The following is a 19,770-nucleotide window of genomic DNA, read 5'->3' on the forward strand; positions in this document are numbered from 1 at the left end:
AAATTCATAAAGCCGTGAGGTTAAAAGCTTACCGGGCTGGTCGCACAAAAGGTTCAAAGGGGCAAATATCATTCCAATTTTGGATTTTTTTTTATTTTTTTCAATTTAATTTTTTGTTCCGGAAATTCCCATAATAAATCTTCTACTCCAAGCTGGACCAGACAAAAAGACAAAAGGCACATCATCTAACGCCGCAGTGGATGCCACAGAGACTTCCAGCGCGAGCCCATCTTGTATGAATCCCAAGCCAATGCTTCCCAATGCCATGATTGTAGTCCTCCCTCGCTACAAGACTTGAACATCTACCTGTTGGTCCTCCCATACCCGCGGCGCCGACTTGTATTGAAAAAAAAAAAAGAAAAGCAAAAAAAAAAAAAAAAAGTGGTGATTTCCGCTGTGCCCAAGGAAAAAAAAAAAAAAAGAGGCCCCATAGCAAAGGGCGCAGTGCCAAGAGACCGTTCCAGGTCTTGGCTCAGACAATTACGTCTTACTGCTCAGATGAAGCCAGTCAAACCGCTTGGCACGGTTGTTACCCCGTGGCTGCGGCAGCCACATGCTGTGTTGTCTTGCCATCCTGATCACATGGACACGTAGCTCCTCTTAAGATATGTATAAGATGGATGGCGCTGTCTACTGGCAATCTCAAGTCTTCTCTTTTCCATTTTTCTCATGATATAAAGGAACGGAGATGCGAAGAGAAGGAGACGCAGAGTGGAAAAATAAAAAGAGAAGATGTACCCGACGGGCGAGATCTCTCAAGGTTCTCGTCATCAGACACTCTGTGGTTGAACCATTGCGGGCTATCAATCGTTAGTCTACAAGTCGTTCCAAGACCGAACAGCTCACTTACCGGACTGTTGAGCATCTGCTGGCGCTTGTTACGGCCTTTCTTGATGTGACTCTTCAGAGCACTGGAGTCAAGGGGTTTGAGGAGCTCAAAGCTGCAGAGCAGCTCGGAAGACACAGACATGACGGCACCCCAATTATCGAATTCACCACAATACTGCGGGAGGTTAGTCAAAATCGAGAACTGTAGCAGGTTCCAAGACGCTGGTTTGGGAAGACTTACATTCGGCGCACTGAAAACGGTGACTAGGACTCGATCGTTAAAGAATTCGTAGCCGTCTTCAACCACCATGTGGGCGCGGCAGACCAGATCAAAATCATGAGTGGCGAGGAAATCGGTAATTACTCGCTTTCCAAAACAATAACTCACTCCTCGTTCGTTGGCCTCCCAGTCTTGCTCCATATCGGCCGGATCTGCCCAGAGGAGATCGTTGAGCAGTCCATAGTCAGGGACGTCGGTCGGGCGGGCAATGTTGCGGATGTCGTCCATGTGGCTCAGGGCAGGTGATAGACCTCCATGGACACAGAAGATCTTGCCGGCCACGATGGCGGCAATAGGAAGTGTGTTGAAGCAATCAATGAACGTCTTCCAGATCTTGATGTTGCACCTTCGCTTACACTCATCATAAAAGCCATAGACTCGGGTGACGTTGGCGCACTCGTGGTTTCCACGCAGCAAGAAAAAGTTCTCGGGAAACTTGAGTTTATAGCAGAGCAGCAGCAGGATCGTCTCGAGGGATTGCTTGCCTCTGTCGACATAGTCTCCGAGGAAGAGGTAGTTGGACGTCGGGGGGAAGCCACACATCTCAAACATGCGAATGAGATCGGTGTACTGGCCGTGTACATCACCAACGATCTTGACGGGAGCATCGAGCTCCAGTAGAGCGGGCTGAGCTAGGAACACCTCTCGGACACGCGCACAGATGGCCATGATTTCCGCATTCTTGAGGCACACGCTCTTGGTGACCTTGCCGGCGTATCCAGCATCGAGGAGCCGCTTAATGTAGTCATCGAGGTCCATCTCCTTTATCTCATCCATGCCCATGGCGTCATTCTTTGGCTTCTTGGGCGCTTTCTTCTTGACGGGGGCATCGTCGCGCTTCACCAGAATTGACTGGCCTGGGGGGAGCAGATGCGTGTTGAGGCTGGCATTAGCCGACGGAGGCTGGTCGGAGACATGATCGACCTCGCCTGAGGCTTGTGCGGCGCTTACGTCGTGGGCGCCGCTCTTGACTGATTCGGAGACTGGTGATGGCGGAGGTATTTGGTCGTCGTCATGAGAAGGCGGCTCGGATAGGTCGGTCGAGTTGCCCCTCAGAGGGATCGTATCAGTGCTGCGGCCGGAACGCGAGATGCTGGAGCGACCGCTTCTCCCAGATTTCACCGAGGCGGCGTCGCCCGAGTCGCCGTTGCCCACAATCGAATTTCTCGGGCTATCAGTCTTACCACTACCCGGGATTTTGGACCGCAGCCCGCGAAAAGACCGGGTTGAGTCCTTGGTGTCTGATTTGCTGAATGAAGGGTACGACGAGAGAGCGTCACCCGAGGGGGAGCCGTTTTTGGACGAGGAGCCGCCCTCCTTGGAAGATTGGTTACCCATTGCGGATCAAGTGTATGAGGGTAAAGGACCCGCAGGGTGAGGGCAGTCTTTTCAAAGACTGCGAAGAAAAAAAAAAGTGGCGAGGTTGGGAAAGCTCAGGTCGGGTTGCCTCACTGGGTTGCCTCACTGGCGGACCCTGTTATGAGGCCGTCGTCGGTGGAAGAATTGTTATTTTTCAGTAGCTCGCGCGGTCCCGAGGCAAAAGTCGTTAGGGGGTGGGAAAGTATGAGTAACAGCAGTCCCAGCTCGTCTTAGGGAGGATGGAATCGTCGACCGAGGTCGGTAAAGAAAGAGGACCGCTGGCTCCTTGGAGCGTCCGTTTTGGTTGTCTTAGGCGAGAGCCTAGGAAGACAGGCCAGCTTGGAGGAGCTTACCGGAGCTCTGCGGATGACGTCGTGGTCGCTCGTGACTCTGGGTCGAGACTGGCAGCTCTGGAAACAGCACTCCGGCTCAGGAACCACCAAAAGTCAAGCCGGCGATTTCCACGGTGGAAATGGAGAAAAAAAAATCTAGACGGCGGAATCAGCGCGGCCGATCCGGAGCGAGTGTGTCTACTGCATCCGCGGGACTGCAGCAGGGCGCAGGAGCGGGGTGGGATATAGTCAGGGTATTGGAGAATGGGGACGAAGCAATGGGAAGCAGAACGGCTATGGCGGATGGCAGCGCCGCAGCGAGTGACGCGGTCCCGAGCAAAGGATGCGACAGCGATGCGGCGATAGGAACGAAGCAGCAGGTTTCTGCCAGAGACACGCGAAAATCTTGATGCAACGGAATTGGAAAAGAGGTACTTTGCAGATCCAGCGCCAGCTCACGGGCAGGCCTCAGGTCCTCCAAGACATGGATCGGGGGGTGGAGGGGCAAGGTCTCGGGACGGCCAAGGCGTCTTGTTGATGTTGGTTGTGGCTTCGCCGCGCCAGAGGGGACAGTATCGCGGGAAATGGAGATGGAGATGCAGATGGAGATGGAGGTTGGGAGGAGAAAAGAAAACAGATGCAACATACATCAGCAGCAATAGGTGCAGACGGCGTATGAGGACGGGCCCGGGTGGCGATGCTCACACGGAGCTCCTATCTCGGCAAGCTTATGGCGGCGAGTGTAAATACGTGCTAACGCCGCCTCGCCTGGGCTAGTTGGAAGAGTCAGAGTCGGGGTTTATGGTGTCGTGAAGCAGGCAAGCAGACTGGAATGGAATGGCCGAAGCTTTGTAGATACGGAGCAACACGCTGGTAACGCCGGTCGGCAGCGGTTTATGTAATGTTTTTTCTCTCTTCGCGTTTACGACCTTGGTTGTGAAAACGAAAAAACGAGGCAAGAGGGGAACTTGTTATCCAGGATCCTACCGTGCGGATCGGGCGTTGGGCAACGGCCAGTGGGGCGCGATCCGCAGATGGCTGGTGGAGGTTTGCTCTTTCGATCTAAGTGTATTGATGTGCCGAGTCGCAGAAGAATGTTCAAAGTGCTGATGGCGATATACTGTATATATATGCGTGTGTATGTGTATATACTCGGAAGAATGGCGATGGGCCACGAGCAGGGAGGAAGGGGATGAGAAAAACTCCAACACACGACAAGCTGTGAATGGCCGCGGGGTCGATAGCTGGATGCGGACGAGCCCAGCCGGAACCTTGTGACACAGCCGCCGGGGCAGAAGACCATTGACCCACGATTAAGGTTTCACACCCATCCACAACCCCCTCTTGGCTCTCTTGGGTCGAGAGGCAACAGACTCGAGATCAATGGATGCTGTCGGTTCCGGAAGGGCCCTGGATGCGGCGAGGCGGACCTTTTGCCCGTCAGGCGCGGACACTGAGGGTGTGCGGGAGGGCTTAGGTAAGGAGTGATTGATACTAAGTGCTTACATGGACAGGTCGAGTCTGGTATCAATCCGTAGGTACAGAAGCGTGCCAGAGCCAAAACTGGGAGCAATCAATCATGGATGAATATCAGCGAAACTGAGTCGTGCCTTTGCAACGAAGAATTTTACAGTGCATGGCCCACCAAAAACAGTACATATGTAAACAAACCAGACAAAAACAGGCGGCGATGCCTTCAATGCCGCGCAATGCTCTTGCAACCCCCGGTCACTGTTGGGCATCTTGGGCGCTGACAGCCAGCCAGGGCCCCCCTAGAGCGCGCTGTAGCGTTCACCCTAGTGGCCCTAAACGGCTCCGGGGCCGCCTAATCCCAGTCCGGCCTTGCGCTTTCGCAGACCGAGTCCAGCCCCCACGAGCCCGGGAGCCACTGAAAGCCCAGCATCTCGTTCGTTGCGCCGCCCCCCTGCAGCGCAGGTCGACCGACTCGACAGGCACGTGCCGGCGCCGCAACGGGTTTCTGGGTTCAATCTTGTGAAATCGCAAATGCCATCAACGATTGCAACAGTTGACACATCACCATGTGGCATCGTTTGAAGCCCGGAATCTATCCAAGTTTTCGTGGTGGCGAGTACTCGTATGCATAGAGCTACTAACCTAGGCAATGTCTACTGCCTAGGCGGCATCGTCGGCATCGTCGTGCCTAAATATGCGGCTCAAAGCGGCACTCGACCACGCCAGGCATGCGGCTCCTTGTATTGTTCGGCCTCAAACAAAACACTTTCTGTTACAGAGTACAACTTTACCGTAGGTACCCAGTCTTCTCAATCACACAAAGTTAATCCGGAATAGTGTCACATCGGGGGGTTTTCTTTTCTTTTTTTCCTCTTTGTTTTCTTTTGCGGCCGCCCTTCCATGGCCTCTGTGGACGGTTACATCCTTCGGAGGATGCTCACATCGAGATAATTCCCGTTTCTCCCCGTGTGGTATCGCGAAATCCTTGTGAAATGATTCTAGCGTGAGGAAACAGCCCCCAAGGAGAGATCAAGCAGCAGCTTCCGACACCGTTTCTGCGTGTTTGCCGTGAGTCAGAATCGCCTGCTCGGGAAGTATATTGATCAGCTGGTGCCAAGCCAATACCTTTCTCTCGGCCATCCCATCACTTGGTCCTATCAGAATGGGTGAGAATTGTTGTGCCATCTTGAGAGTCAATGGACCAGCAATATATCACGGTGGTCTTTTGGCAATCTAGAGCGGCGAGTGAGATGAGCGCTGTGTCGTGGCGAAAGAGGCATGCATGATTCGTCTTTACCGCCTTTTTAATGATTACCAACCTTGAAGTCATTGATGCTGGATGCATGTACATAGTACTGGTTACTCTGCTCTTCTTCTTTGTTCAAGTTTCAACCAAGACCCGCTTGAAGTTCCGCCCCGTCAGGCTCCCACAGGCTCCATTGTGTGGCGCTCAGACGGCCTGTTATGTGCGGCACGGTACGTCGGGTCTATATCATCACGATTATACGGGTATGAGGCACCAGGAAGGTGTAGTTATCCGGCATGTAGTTGAATCGCTTGCTTCTGGTGTCAATTTCAGTCCAACACATGTTAGTCTACCGTCTCATATAGCCGTAGTCCTGCCTTGGATTTGGAAAGATGCCATCCTTGCGGTGTCAAGGACTGGGTTGCTAAATTTGACGTGAGAGTGGCCCAAATTAGGGCTGCAGAAGCAGAGTGTTGGCCACATCACGCACATGGATCGGAACTGAAAACTGCAGTGTTTAGTGTCCACATGAGGGTAAGCCAAGCGCTGAAGCAGATGAGTAATCGACCACGATCTAAATGCAAGAGAGCAGTGGAGGAAAGTTGTGAAAAGATGGACGATAAAAAAAGGATTACTGAGGATAAGAAGGATTTGGAAATAGGTATAAATGACACCCGCTCTTACTAAGGCAGCTGGAAGGATCTTACCAGATTCGCAAATTTGGAAAAGCGAGGGATCGCATGCATGAGCTTCTTCCCTAGCACGCACTCACACAAATTCTTATCCGAAGCTGAGTGCCTGCTTATCAAATTCCGCCTTGGGCATTTGCACTCCTGAGTAAGCTATCTGTGCCGCTTTGTCCCAATCAGTCCAGCTGAGGCATTCCGCGTTTCCATTTGATTCGACAGATTCAATGACCCAGGGATTTGCTACATGTAGGCAATAGTCAATAGGGAGTTCCCCAAGCTGAATTTCCAGCATCCCGTGTTCCAAACTCAATACCTGCCCAGAGCAGTGATTGTACTCTATATAGCAGTACGATAATTCCTCTGCGCAGGCTTAATGTTGTCCTGTACTCCGTACTGTAGAGGTAATCGTTGGCTACTGGGCGCTACCCAGTAGTGGTGACACTCCAGGTCCGAAAATCAATACCACTCCTAGCAATCGGGATGGCTAAAATTAGAACATGAGAACCTGGAATGGTTCGCCTCACAGCCCAGTTGTCGGGCAGAACAGCACAGCTGGCACTAGCGCATCAACTATTCAGAGCTAGTCTTGGGCTGTGCCTCGACCGCCAAGCGAGGGATTCGTCTACCCTGTACGAAAGAAACAAACACCCAAAGCAAGCATGGCACGGATTACGCGTGAATGTCTGGATGCTCGACGCTGCCAGGAAGGCTTTTTTTCCCCCCTGGGTCTGCAGAATTAGACGCAGCTCGACAAGAGCCGCGCTGGGGGGGGGGGGGGGGGATTTCGAGCCTGGTCTCGGAAGCGAGTTTCCGCGCACAGTCAGAACTAGGCGATGCGTGTCTCTGCGATCAGCGCCAGGAACCACATGCGCTCAGCTGCTGGCGTCAGCAGCTCCAGAAAAAAAAAAAGAGAGGAAAAGAGAAACACGACTCATACGCGTATCACAGTGGTTATTGTGTTCGTACGGACTACTTCGTACGTTCTACTGTAGCACTACTGCAAAGGTTGGTCACTGAAGATCCAAAGCCACCTTGCTGCTGATCTACCCAGGAATTGATTGACATCCCGCAGAGAGGGGATTCGACATTCCAGCCACCGCAGCGTCGCCAGCCATCCATCGAGCTATGACGCGGGGCTGGGTGTTTGAGCCCTCCAGCACCTCCAGCGGGGCACGGAATACAAGTAGTACAAGTATAGTAACGATTGATGTCTGGTCCATCCTGATCCCTGGAGGCCGCAGCCTCAACCCAACAGTAAGTCCGGGGCATTTCCTTGGACTCTTACTCCGTACTTTTGCTCGTTCCTGTGCGAGGTGCCATCCAAGTTAGTCCCACGATGACCAATCTGGGCCTTGCCTTGGGCGGTTGTGCCAAAATAGCACGGCTTTGTTTCTTTCCTGTTGGCGTAAAACATGTGCTTACGGGCAATTTATCATGGGGTAGCTATTTGTATCACGACAGGGAAGCCCAGCAGTAGTTCCGCGCCTTAGCACGGGCTCAATTGTAGATAGCACGAGCGCTATCTGGATTCGCACTGAGCCACCTCCAAGGAACAACAGCTATAACAGGTGCTGGCTATTTATGGACCTGGGCTTGTGCGTCTTAGTAACGCCACTTGTTCAGGTTCAGTAACGTGCATCACATCCACCCGGGCTGCGAATCATGGAGATCCAGCCGAGAGCATTGACATCAAGACACTGTACAGCACAGTACACAGTATTTGGCACCACCTCGTGCTAACGTCCCAAGACCCCTGCAAGGCCCTGCTAGCAGCTCCCACTGACCTCTCCGCTGGAGTAAGCCCTGTGGCCATATGCGCGTTTTTAACCATATCGGCTGGGTTGAGGCCATCAGACACTGTCAGCACCAGCTGGATCGTCCCAACTGCATGCGAATCTCGCACTGCCCACCGAGGGATCCACCCCACCCTCGCACAGTGGTCAAACGCCTCTGGGCTCTGTTACTGCGCCACCCACTCGCCGCAGCCCACTAACAGGTAAGCAACGACGCTTCTTCAGCCCGCTCCAGCTTTTAAAACCACCTGGTGCCCAACTGGATGCTTCCCTTTCCCGCTGTCTATCTCATCCTCATCCCGTCTTGTTTTGTGTCTTGTCACCGTTTGCGTCAGCTCGACGACTTTCGTTTTGCACCGGTCGATCTTTGCTCTAGAGACGTCGACCAGCCCTCTCGTTGTATATCAGAGCAACCCCTCTGCCTAACGGAATCCCCCCACCGATAAACAAAAGAAACAGAAAACCAGAAATCGAGACAGCATGGGTGTCGGTCGATTTTTCTGTGTGGCTTTGCCACTGATCCTCACAATTGCCTCCATCGGCACTCTGCTCTATGCAGTTCTTGCCGGTGTTGCCCACGAGAACGTCAAGCTCATCCAGGTGGACCTCAGCAACCTGAGCGTCAGCCCGCTGACCTTGAAGTCTCTCACCTCGCGAGCCGAATTCAACATGAAGGCGACCCAGACGGATAACATCACTGCCGAAGCCCTTGGCCTCCACAAGTACTATGACCTCACGCTTTGGGGATCTTGCTCCTCCGATGACAACAAGAAGTGGACTTGCTCCAAGGCTCAATTCGACTGGGCCAGCAAGCAGATCAACGTTGATGACATCAAGGAGGGCAGCACCACCATCCAGCTGCCCAAGGATGTCAAGGACGCCCTCAAGGTCTTCCAGAAGCTTATCAAGTGGTCCGAGGTTGCCTTTATCATCTCCCTCGTTGCTCTTGGCCTGGAGCTTCTCATTGGCATATTTTCAAACTTCTCTCGGGCCGTCTCCTGCCTGACGTGGTTTGAATCTGTTATTACCACCATCCTCGTCATCATTGCTTGCTCCCTCTCCACTGCTACCGTTGGCATCATTGCCGGTGTTGTCCAGGGCTCCAAGTCGCTCTATGGTGCCAAGGTTCACCTTGATGGCCGCTTCCTTGCCATCATCTGGATTGGCGCTGCCTTCTGCCTTGGTGCCAGTCTCTTCTGGATCTTTACCATCTGCTGCTGCAAGCCCGAGAAGCGCCAGAAGAGCCACCACCACTCCAGCGATGGCGAGAAGCTGCTGCCTGCTGGCGGATTTGGATCCCGTGGATATGCTCCCCTGGGCGAGCAGACCGGCTACACTTCCTCTGCTCCTCGCTTTGCCGCCGGCTCTGGCCGATCCGACCTTGCCTACGAGCCCTACTCTCACCGTGCCTAAATGGATGGTGACTCGACCTGGTAATAAAAAATGGGCTAGAAGGCACCGACCACTTGTGGTACATCTGAATACATGAACGACCGAAGAAGTACTTGGGTGCTTATTGTGATGCGTTTTTATACATTCCTTTGCGCGGCGTTTGGTAAATTTTGAGTATGGGATGGATACGGGGTGGCACAGTTAGTTGTTGGCAGTTGGGATACCCAAGATGGTGGGAACAATCTGTATATAGAGTATGGAGGATACATTTATGAATGAACGACAAGAAAATTTAAAAACCACATTTTATCGCAGCTTCGTGTTTGATGACAATTGTACTGTCGTGATGTGTTGTGCTCTTGTCGAGATTTGACATGTGCTAGTGAGATGGTGGTGTAGCCATTGATAGGTAATAGTAGGTGCATGCACAAATTTTTTTGGCACCACATATTTCATCACGCACTCAACAACACCGGCAAGATTTAGTAAAGAACCGTCCACTCACCGGAATTGAATGTCTGTATAACGCATTTGCTTCGCTGAGCCCGTGGCTCACAAGATAAAGGGCCACTGTCAATCTACGGCTCTACCGAGTGCATCATCATGGTTCATGTGCGTCTTTGCATGCCGTTTTAAACTGCCCCTCCTTCTGCTTTCGACAAGCATCAACCTCGTCCTTCTCCCCCCTCCCCAGCCTTTCCAAGTATTCACTCAGATAAGGACGCAGCTAATCAATCATCCAAGGCCACAACCCAAATCGGCTTGAAGCGGGATCTCTCCCATGTGCCCATCACATCTCTCGCCTTATATCGCGCCCCATCCGGAAAACTCTTCGTCTTCGCCGGCGAGGACTCTGACCTCGTTGTCTACGAGGCGAAAAATGGACAGCACAAAGGACGTCTCGTCTCTCGGACAAGCGTATTTACGGACCAGCCCATTCATGGGATCCACGTGCGGCATGGGCGGGTTCTCGTATGGGGTTTTTGCCATGTAGCTATCCTACCTGTTGAGAGTCTTACTGAGATGCATGATCCGACGTTTGTGATAGCTAGGGCGACGGCTCCTGATTGGATATATCATGGTTCTTTTTCAGATATTGACACTTCTGTCGCCGTTCTGGCTACGGCTCACAATGAAGTCATCCCTTTGGAATACTCTTCCATTACCGGAGAGATTATCCTTAGCGCTGCCATTGCACCTTCAAGGCCAATGCTCTACTCCGCTCATCTTACTTGGATATCAAATGATACTATTCTAGTGGCCGGCGGCACTGTCTTTGGGCACGTCGTAGTGTGGAAATGCCGTCTGAAAGAAGGTGGCAGGGGGATAACTGAGACGTTATTCAACTTCGAAGGTCATGAGGGCTCCATCTTCGGCGTGGATATTTGCACAATTACACTTTCGGACGGTAGCACGGCACGGATACTTGCCAGCTGTAGCGACGATAGAACGATTCGGGTTTGGGATATTACGGAGCGAGAAGAGGACAGTACCCAATCTCGTGCCTCTCAGCCCACCCAGGTTATCAACACTGGCTTCGGTGGTAACGACATCAACGACGACGATAGCACCCAAGAGTCTAGCAAAAGGAGTGCTCCTGTTGCCGCCGCAATGGGACACGCATCGCGCATATGGGGAGTCAAATTCGGCAAGTCATGCGGGGAGAATGCCATGTCTGTCTACTCCTTTGGAGAGGATGCAACGGCACAGAGATGGCGTCTTCAAATTAGCCATGCCGCGTCGGCTGGGGAAGCTGATGTCGGCGCGAGACCTCTGACAGGGAAACTGTCTCACAGTAAGACATTCTCCCTGCATAACGGGAAACATCTCTGGTCAAGAGCCATGCTGCTTGAAGACAAGGCTGTGCTCGTTGCCACCGGCGGCGCCGATAGTCAAATTTGTCTCATCGAAGAGCCCACTCTAGTCGACGAACGACTGAATGGTCTTGGCGGTGCGGTGACTCTGGACACTGACGACATTCTCAAGGGCCTTGTCAGCCCACTGAAATCAACTACACCCGCAAAAGAGATTATCAGTCGCTACGATTTTCTCTCCCACGACCATATCCTTATCACTACGAGCCTCGGAAGGCTTGTTTTAGGTCATCTCAAAGATGCTTATTTTGAACCAGAGTGGGAGCAGATTGAGGTTGCTGAAGAGCTACGAGGAGATATGAAGCTATGCTATGTCGTAAAAAGCATTACTACTACGGCAGCTCTCCTGGGCACAACAAGTGGAAACATTTACTACTTCGATCTTTCCTCCCGGGAAACCAAGCACGTTGCCTCCATGCCGGGCAAGATCATCGAAATGAACTGTCTGTCAAGCAAAAGTAGGGATGAATCGGGCAATCCTTTGGCCGAGGTGCTGGTCTTCCTCCATGGAAGGGCGGAATCTCACTACCTTGAGATTGATGTCTCTACGGGGGATGTACGCAGTCAAGGGCAGACCAAAGGGCTCGATCCTAGATTCGTCCCTACAGCGGCTGGGAAAGTGAATGACTTGCTCATCGTCGGGTCTCGGCACGGTTGGCTATCCATTCTTGACCGGAAACAGGATGGATCGTACTACCCAATCTTAGACATGGCGACACGAAGTCGTGATACTATCACTGCCATTCTCCCACTCCCTCCGAAATCAGGCTCGCAACAGGCCTCTCGCTATATCCTCGTCACAACCCGTGATGGAAAGTACAGGATATACGAAATGGATCGGCAGCCAGGATCCATTCTTCTTCATCTGCGACACGAAACCTCACCACCATTCGGGCCTCTGATTGCTGGTGCATGGTTTACCCAAGACAAGGTGCCTGAGCTCGTATTATACGGCTTTAGAAGCAAGGACTTCGTCATTTGGAATGAGACACGTCGTGAAGAATTAGCAACTATCGAGTGCGGCGGAGCTCATCGGACGTTTCAGCTAACATACAGTGAATCAATACCTGGTCGGTATCGCTTCGCGTTTACCAAGACATCCAAACTCTCCATCTCCTCATCAGACCACATGGCGCACGAATGGGTGAAGGCTGGAATCCATGGGAGGGAGATTCGATCACTGAGTTCCAATGGCCGTTATATTGCTACAGGTGCTGAGGATACTACCATTCGGATATGGGAGTATCAGTGTATTGGAGAAGATGCACAGGCGGAGCTGCGGTGCGTGGCGTCCATGAAGACGCATATTACGGGCCTCCAAAAACTTGTTTGGCTGGGAGATGACTACCTCTTCAGCAGCGCTGGCAATGAAGAGTTCTTTGTATGGAAAGTGCAGAATTTGGAGTCGGACTACAAGGGGCTGGCAGTCGTCTGCGAGGGCGTCTTTACCGACAAGAGTGCGGATGCCGATCTCCGTATCATGGATTTTGATGTTTGTCGATCTGATGATGGAAGTGGCATAGTGGTGACAATGGGGTTTTCGAACTCGGTCTTAAGGACATATCGCTACACAAGCGATGGCGGCCGATTTGAACTCCTTGCCAAGGGAACGTACACAGGAGCATGTCTTACTCAAACGCGCCATCTCAGCATGCGAGATCAGCTGCCAATACTCCTCACAGCATCCACAGATGGCCACCTTGCCCTATGGCGAACCGAGCCAGACGAAGGGATGCAGCGCAAATATGTCCTAGACCAGGTGGTTTCGTTGCACCAAAACAGCATCAAGAGCCTAGACATGATGGACTCAGGAGAAGGGTATCAAGTGTTTACTGGAGGCGATGACAACAGTGTAGGGGTAACATTGCTCGGTCGGATTTCGGGCAGCACAGACGATGCAAGCTGGACTTTCTCAAGGCGAAGCATCGTTCGCAATGCTCACGCGGCAGCTATCGCAGGTGTCCTACTAGTTCGTCGACGCACGGGAGTCGTAGGTATCAGTGTGAGCAACGATCAGCGCGTGAAGCTGTGGAGAATCCCCAGCGGCGGAGATGGAAATGTCGAGCTCATGAGGGGAGAGTGCATCGGCGTGGCAGATGCTGGAGATATCGCAGCTGTCGGCGGATTGGAGAGCGACGCGGCGACTGTAGTATTCGCAGGCGTAGGGCTTGAGGCCTGGAGCCTGCAATGAGCCATTCCAGTTAACAAGGGAGCAAAAGTTGACGATATCACGGTTTGCAAGAAATGCCTTTATCGCGTAATCGGTAATACGGCCACTCCGTACGAAGTACATGTGCATTATTGCATGGCTTCCCCAAGCTACTCCTTAAACCCCCCGGCCACTCAATCAGATAGGGAACCCAAGGATGGACGTGCTTCGACCAAGCATTTTCGGGTTGCTCTTCGGCCACAACTGCATTGAGAAAAACAAGGGAAGCGGCGTATTAATAGCTGGATGGCACATGTGGGCTCTATGGAGCTTCGTGAAGAGACGGACCAGGGTCCTGGCTTGGGAGCTGTGACGGCAACGGCTGTGTCGTCATAATCGGGGTCCAACCTAGACGAATAAGAGCTACGGGGGTTGGTTAGCCGGTGGATTCCCAGCATCTGTCAACATGAGATCAGACGGGCTTTTGTTGGATAAGGAGTGCTGTGCTGCGAGTGTGCCGAGGGGCGATGCTGACGCGACAAAGACACGAGGCCGCTGAAACAGCTGTCCCTCAGCACAAGGGGTCTTTTAAAATTATTTCGTGCTGAGAATGAGAGTGAGTAAAGAAAGACATTAGGGGAGTTGGAACAGTTTCGTCTCAGCTGCCAGTCACGGGCGGATCGTCTGACGAGAGAAATAGATGGCTAGCTTTTTTTTTCGGTGGTCCACTATCACGATGTAGATACGGCAGCCACGCTGGAGATGCTCGTACTTTGCCCACCGCCTTCTGCGTATGCCTTATTTTCTTGGTGGAACTTGCTGGGCAGTGCTGCTGCTGCTAGAAAAAAAAAAAAAAAAAAAAAAAAAAACCTGAAGTCAAAAAATCCACAGTACAAAGGCTGCGATAACCTCGTCAACACCATGTACAACAGCAGCAGCACAAAGTCCCTGAAGTGTTTCTCAAGGGTGCCGACCAAGATCCGACAAGCGAGGAGCAGAGAAACATACTGCATCTGTGCATACCTGTGCAGCAAGGGCAGCGGAACCGAGCAAGGGTCTTCCTGACCAGCCACAGAGAAACAACTCGTATTCAGAAGCCCACGGTAGCGGGTCTTGGCAGATTTAGCAAAGCACATCGAGCTATCGTGACGCAAAGATAGATACAGAAGTGGAACGCGATATAAGGTACGAGGCACTAATATGGCGCCCGCCCTCCTCCCGCGGTGCACAAAACCGCCATGTTTGTCCTGCTCAACGGCAATCTTCTCCAGACTCGATACTTCATTCCACAACGACTGATACCCTACTCTATCCTGTACATTCTGGGTGCTTTGTAGTACCAAGGGGAAGTCGCGGCTGTTCAATACTACCAAGGACATACCTGTATTGCGGTAGGCATCACATGCATTCTCAAGCTCTATGTACTATACAGAGGAGCCGGAAGCTAACAACTCAGGGTATAGCAACCTACCTATTGGTCTTGCCCGTAGCGTTGCAAAGGCATATATGTGTATATACATACCTGGGCACGCAGACATATATCCATCCATATATATAAGGTTTACTCGCAGATCCTCCTCGAGAACAAGCCCCAGACTCTAGGACCCAGGGTACCTTCCGCCACCTCTCGCAACTCTGTCGACCCATCTACGCAACTCTGGCCAACTTTATTTCACTCACTCGGCTCCTTATCATTAAGGGAGTGGAACGGCGCAGGATTATTTTCGGACGTCATCTCTGGGCTTCCTCCACCTCATTTCCTCAATCTTCTTTCCAAAGATTTCCCTATAGGGACTCCATCGCATATCCTCTGTCACGGGATACCAAATCGCGAAACTTTGAACAAATACTATTGATTCTTCTCTTTACCGTCTGCATCATGAAGTCAGCACTTGTATGGACAGGCTTTGCAGTCCTGCAGGGCCTGCTCGTCGCTTCAGCACCTATTGGTCCCTCGGGCCCCTGTCCAGATGTAAGAGTTTGATGCCTTGGTTAACTGAAGGATGGTTATTGACATTTTCTAGGTAAAGGTGGATGCCATCCTCCGAGGCGACATGGATCCATCTGCATGTTGCTCCTACGGTAAATGCAAAGGCGATGTTGTCGTCTCCGTTGGTAATTAAGGCATAGCCCAGCACCGTCGTGTGGTATCGGGCCTCGTTCAGTAGCATCTGGATGGCATCAAGGACTGGCCGCAACATATTCCTACACCTACACAGCGGCTACGGAATCGATGCTAGACTACTCAGGGACAGTATGGCAATATGAACAGGAGAGCATATTTTGGAGCAATGGGTATTGGCGTTTTGGGAAAATGTGGACCGGCGTACCAATGGAAAGAAAAAAGGGAAACGAATGAACGATAATTGCATTAGAACCCTCACCCTGTTATCATGGGTAGAGCAAGGCCAGATCGAATACAGAAATGATTGGCCCACTTTTAACAGCTCAACGGATTCCATTACTCTTGATTGATGCTACTCATGTGCCCATCGTTTGACGGCGATCTTAAATGTTTGCTAGGGGAGCTCTCAGCAGATCCTGGATAGATATTGTGTAACTATGGGACGACGGCCTGCAAATAGAAGAAGCTTGCTAGCGATCAAAATGGAACCTACGCACGAGTTTGTCTATCATGTCGTCCATGTACGTGAATCAGACGATGAGGGGAACCGTGAAGACGGTAAGCTAGCAAGCAAGCATTGCTATTTTGTAGAGTATGCGATATTGCGATACAGACATTATCCTGATTGCAGCATCTACAAGCAGAAGCAGCAGGGAACCTGTGATTCACTGTACATTTTAACTGGGCTCAACGAGGTGGGACATCAGCTCCTACTGTAGACGACAGCCTACTGCATACCTACCGTGGCTTCCAGCGAACGCAAACATACATATTTGGTGGGAACCGATGCGCGTGTTACGGTTGTACTAGATTCTATCGATGGTACGACGGAGCACTGTTTGCAGGAGACGTACAAGACGGGCTGTCTGGAGGATGGGAATGGATAGGGGTGCTGGCAAGGTATATGCTGATGGATTGGAACTGGAATTTGCCTCTATTGAAGGTGTTTCTTTATGCGAACTGATGATTTACAGGCTGTTTTGGGTAAATCTTTCATCTAGATATTGTGTTGACGGAGGGGAAATTGCTTTCCGGGGTCTCAGCTGCAGCAAATCCATAATGGTAATTCCGATACTTGGTTTTCAACAAAGAACCAGCGTGAATGGTTTAGTGGTAAAATTCTCCGTTGCCATCCGAGCAACGTCGGGGAGCCCTGGGTTCGATTCCCAGTTCACGCATTGAAAGTTTCATTTTTTGCTCTGTTCTTCAGTTACTACTCCTTATATATATATATATATATATATATATATATATATTTCCCCCGTCTCTTCTTTTTTTGCCATTAACCTTGATCAGATAGGTAGGTGTATGCGTATGGAAAGTATTGCAGCTACCGCTATCATCCATTACGGAGCCTGGCAAGCTTTATCAAGCTACCTAGTACGTAGCTTACCCAAATAAGCCACTTTCGTAGCCAATCCGGACGGAACCGACGACGGAGCATCATGAATCATGTATTACGGAGAAAAGGAAGGGGGGAAATAAAATAAAATAAAATAAAAATAAAACAATACAGGCGCTCATGTAGGTACTCGACCGAATATGCTCATGCAGCCCCATCCCGTCGCCATGTTGCTTGCGACCACGGCCACGGGGCTGAACGGATGGAACATGCCTAAAATGAAAAGCAGCACAGATCCACCGAGTATATATCCGTGCCAGTCACAGCCCGAGCTTTCTCAACGCATTAGGTGTGGGGGAGAGAGGAGGTGGCCAGAAACAGGTGAGATGGAGTGTGTAGTGAAGCCGAACTAGGAGATTCTCCAGATTAATTCCGAAGGGTGTTTTCTTGATTGGCAGGTTGCGTTGCGTCGTGTCATGGCAACAGGGTTGGTGATAATTGTTCCGGAGGAAGAGACGCAACTTGGCAACGTACAGTAGGTACTTATCACTCGGGCAAACGAACTAATATGTATTAGCTCTACGGCTTCTAGATGAACTTGTTTGTCATGCATGTCTAACCCATTCATCTCTCAGCATATGCACAAGTACGAGTACTCCGTAGTCATCACCTGTTCACCTCTCCCACGGAAAAGGTTGCCTAGGTCACTCGAAATCTCGCGGTCCACACAAGTGGCGGCGGCTTTGATTTGCTCGTCCCCCCGTCACCGTGATTGGCGCGGGTCAGGATCGGACCCGTCTAAACGGCCCCGGACGGCCTTGTGTGGTTATAAGTGCGCTTAGGCATTTCCGGGCCCAATATCGCTCCGGATTGGGGATTGGGGAATAAAACATGGCCGTTGGGCAATGAGCCACAGCACAGCTAAGCATTTAGCAGTCGGGGATGCTCGCTGCAGGCATGGGAAGCTGATAGACCCCCACATCATCTTCGCATGGGACGGAGAGGGGAGGAGAACGCTCTTTGGAGGTGGACTCGGTCGATGCCTTACCTTTTATAGCCGCCGCTGCAGCCATTCTAGACCCTGGAGGAGGAGTGGGAAAAAAAGAGAGAGGGCAAAGTATAAATATACAAACTTGCATCTTCCTCGCTGCTTCTTCCTTCACCGGTATTGACGTTGTGCTTGTTTCAAAGGCCGACATCTCTCCACGTTCCCAAGCTCCTTGTTGCAAGCTAGCACGCATACAGCTCGCCATGTCGCCCTCTGCGGTTGATGACGCTCCCAAGGCCAGAGGGGCGGCCATCTCAGTCAAGCCCAACATTGGCGTCTTCACAAACCCCAAGCATGATCTTTGGATTAGCGAAGCCGAGCCCAGCGCTGATGCCGTCAAATCTGGAGCCGAGCTCAAGCCCGGCGAGGTGACCATTGCCGTTCGTAGCACTGGTATTTGTGGGTATGTGATACGTCTATGCCTGTTCCTGCACGGCGCCCAAGCGCAGAGGACCAGCCAGCTAAAGACAAGAATTCATCTAGATCCGACGTCCACTTCTGGCACGCCGGGTGCATTGGACCCATGATTGTAGAGGGCGACCACATCCTCGGCCACGAGTCCGCTGGCGAAGTCATTGCCGTCCACCCGACTGTCACCAGCCTCCAGGTCGGCGATCGGGTTGCCATTGAGCCCAACGTCATCTGCAACGCTTGCGAGCCCTGCTTGACGGGTCGCTACAATGGCTGCGAAAAGGTCGAATTCCTGTCCACGCCACCGGTGCCCGGACTGCTGCGGCGCTACGTCAACCACCCAGCCGTGTGGTGTCACAAGATTGGCAACATGTCTTGGGAGAACGGCGCGCTGCTGGAGCCTCTGAGCGTGGCCCTGGCCGGTATGCAGAGGGCCAAGGTCCAACTCGGCGACCCCGTCCTGGTCTGCGGAGCTGGGCCTATCGGTCTCGTGTCGATGCTCTGCTGCGCTGCCGCCGGTGCTTGTCCTCTGGTCATCACCGACATCTCAGAGAGTCGTCTGGCGTTTGCAAAGGAAATCTGCCCCCGCGTCGTCACGCATCAGATCCAGATTGGTAAGTCGGCTGAAGAGACGGCCAAGGGCATTGTCGGCGCCTTTGGCGGCATCGAGCCCGCCGTGACCATGGAGTGCACCGGCGTCGAGAGCAGCATTGCGTCGGCCATCTGGGCCACCAAGTTTGGAGGCAAGGTCTTCGTGATTGGCGTGGGCAAGAACGAAATCAACATCCCGTTTATGCGTGCGAGCGTGCGAGAGGTCGACATCCAGCTGCAGTACCGCTACAGCAACACATGGCCGCGAGCCATCCGCCTGATTGAGAGCGGCGTCCTCGACCTGTCAAAGTTTGTCACGCATCGCTTCCCGCTGGAAGAGGCCGTCAAGGCGTTTGAGACGTCAGCAGATCCCAAGAGCGGCGCCATCAAGGTCATGATCCAGAGCCTGGACTGAGGGTTGAGCTGCGCATTGTAGATGTTAAGGTGATGACTGCGCATGAGAACTGGGGGGAACAAGGATCGGCTGGAAGGGTTTGCAAGCATCAGATACTGGGTTGGCTGACTGCGTCTCGGAGCATCGTTTTTCAATGTTTATTTCCTTTTCTTTTTTTCTCCCCCCTCTTCCTTTCTCCTTTCCCCCCTTTCCCCCTGGTCATGCTTCTTCCAGGATGGCGAGATGCAAAAGCGTATAAATGATGGCTTGGCGGATGAGAATGCAGAGGAATCAAATCAATAATCGCTCACAGTTGATGCCTTTTGGAATAAATAAATAAATAAAATAAAAGCAATAAACAGCCATCTGACTTGATAATATACCTGAAATCAGGTTAGTAGTGGTGCTTCTACATATACCAAAATCGAAGTAGAAGGTGGTGTT

At 51.9% G+C, this 19,770-nt stretch overlaps 6 protein-coding genes across 6 annotated transcripts; 5 read left to right on the forward strand and 1 right to left on the reverse strand.

The window, feature by feature from the left end:
• Positions 1-770: 770 nt before the first annotated feature.
• Positions 771-2,446, reverse strand: TRIVIDRAFT_32949 (uncharacterized protein; the record flags this gene model as incomplete). Its single annotated transcript, XM_014104048.1, has 3 exons — positions 771-800; positions 851-1,003; positions 1,070-2,446. 3 exons carry the CDS (start codon positions 2,444-2,446, stop codon positions 771-773), a joined length of 1,560 nt encoding a protein of 519 aa, XP_013959523.1.
• A 5,853-nt stretch (positions 2,447-8,299) lies between these two features.
• Positions 8,300-9,707, forward strand: TRIVIDRAFT_215408 (uncharacterized protein; the record flags this gene model as incomplete). The annotated part of the gene is made up of 1 exon (XM_014104049.1): positions 8,300-9,707. One exon carries the CDS (start codon positions 8,481-8,483, stop codon positions 9,411-9,413), a length of 933 nt encoding a protein of 310 aa, XP_013959524.1.
• Positions 9,708-9,995: 288 nt separating this feature from the next.
• Positions 9,996-13,457, forward strand: TRIVIDRAFT_62008 (uncharacterized protein; the record flags this gene model as incomplete). The annotated part of the gene is made up of 2 exons (XM_014104050.1): positions 9,996-10,004; positions 10,137-13,457. 2 exons carry the CDS (start codon positions 9,996-9,998, stop codon positions 13,455-13,457), a joined length of 3,330 nt encoding a protein of 1,109 aa, XP_013959525.1.
• A 1,837-nt stretch (positions 13,458-15,294) lies between these two features.
• TRIVIDRAFT_32462 (uncharacterized protein) lies at positions 15,295-15,538 on the forward strand (the record flags this gene model as incomplete). Its single annotated transcript, XM_014104051.1, has 2 exons — positions 15,295-15,387; positions 15,440-15,538. The coding sequence occupies 2 exons, from the start codon at positions 15,295-15,297 to the stop codon at positions 15,536-15,538; spliced, it is 192 nt and encodes a 63-aa protein (XP_013959526.1).
• A 484-nt stretch (positions 15,539-16,022) lies between these two features.
• TRIVIDRAFT_198294 (uncharacterized protein) lies at positions 16,023-17,478 on the forward strand (the record flags this gene model as incomplete). Its single annotated transcript, XM_014104052.1, has 7 exons — positions 16,023-16,098; positions 16,351-16,362; positions 16,841-16,920; positions 17,057-17,064; positions 17,203-17,263; positions 17,308-17,417; positions 17,460-17,478. The coding sequence occupies 7 exons, from the start codon at positions 16,023-16,025 to the stop codon at positions 17,476-17,478; spliced, it is 366 nt and encodes a 121-aa protein (XP_013959527.1).
• Positions 17,479-18,133: 655 nt separating this feature from the next.
• TRIVIDRAFT_54807 (uncharacterized protein) lies at positions 18,134-19,347 on the forward strand (the record flags this gene model as incomplete). Its single annotated transcript, XM_014104053.1, has 2 exons — positions 18,134-18,333; positions 18,414-19,347. The coding sequence occupies 2 exons, from the start codon at positions 18,134-18,136 to the stop codon at positions 19,345-19,347; spliced, it is 1,134 nt and encodes a 377-aa protein (XP_013959528.1).
• Positions 19,348-19,770: the final 423 nt, after the last annotated feature.

Source organism: Trichoderma virens (genome assembly GCF_000170995.1).
Source record: "Trichoderma virens Gv29-8 chromosome Unknown TRIVIscaffold_3, whole genome shotgun sequence".
In the NCBI taxonomy this organism is placed as follows: Eukaryota; Fungi; Ascomycota; class Sordariomycetes; order Hypocreales; family Hypocreaceae; genus Trichoderma; species Trichoderma virens.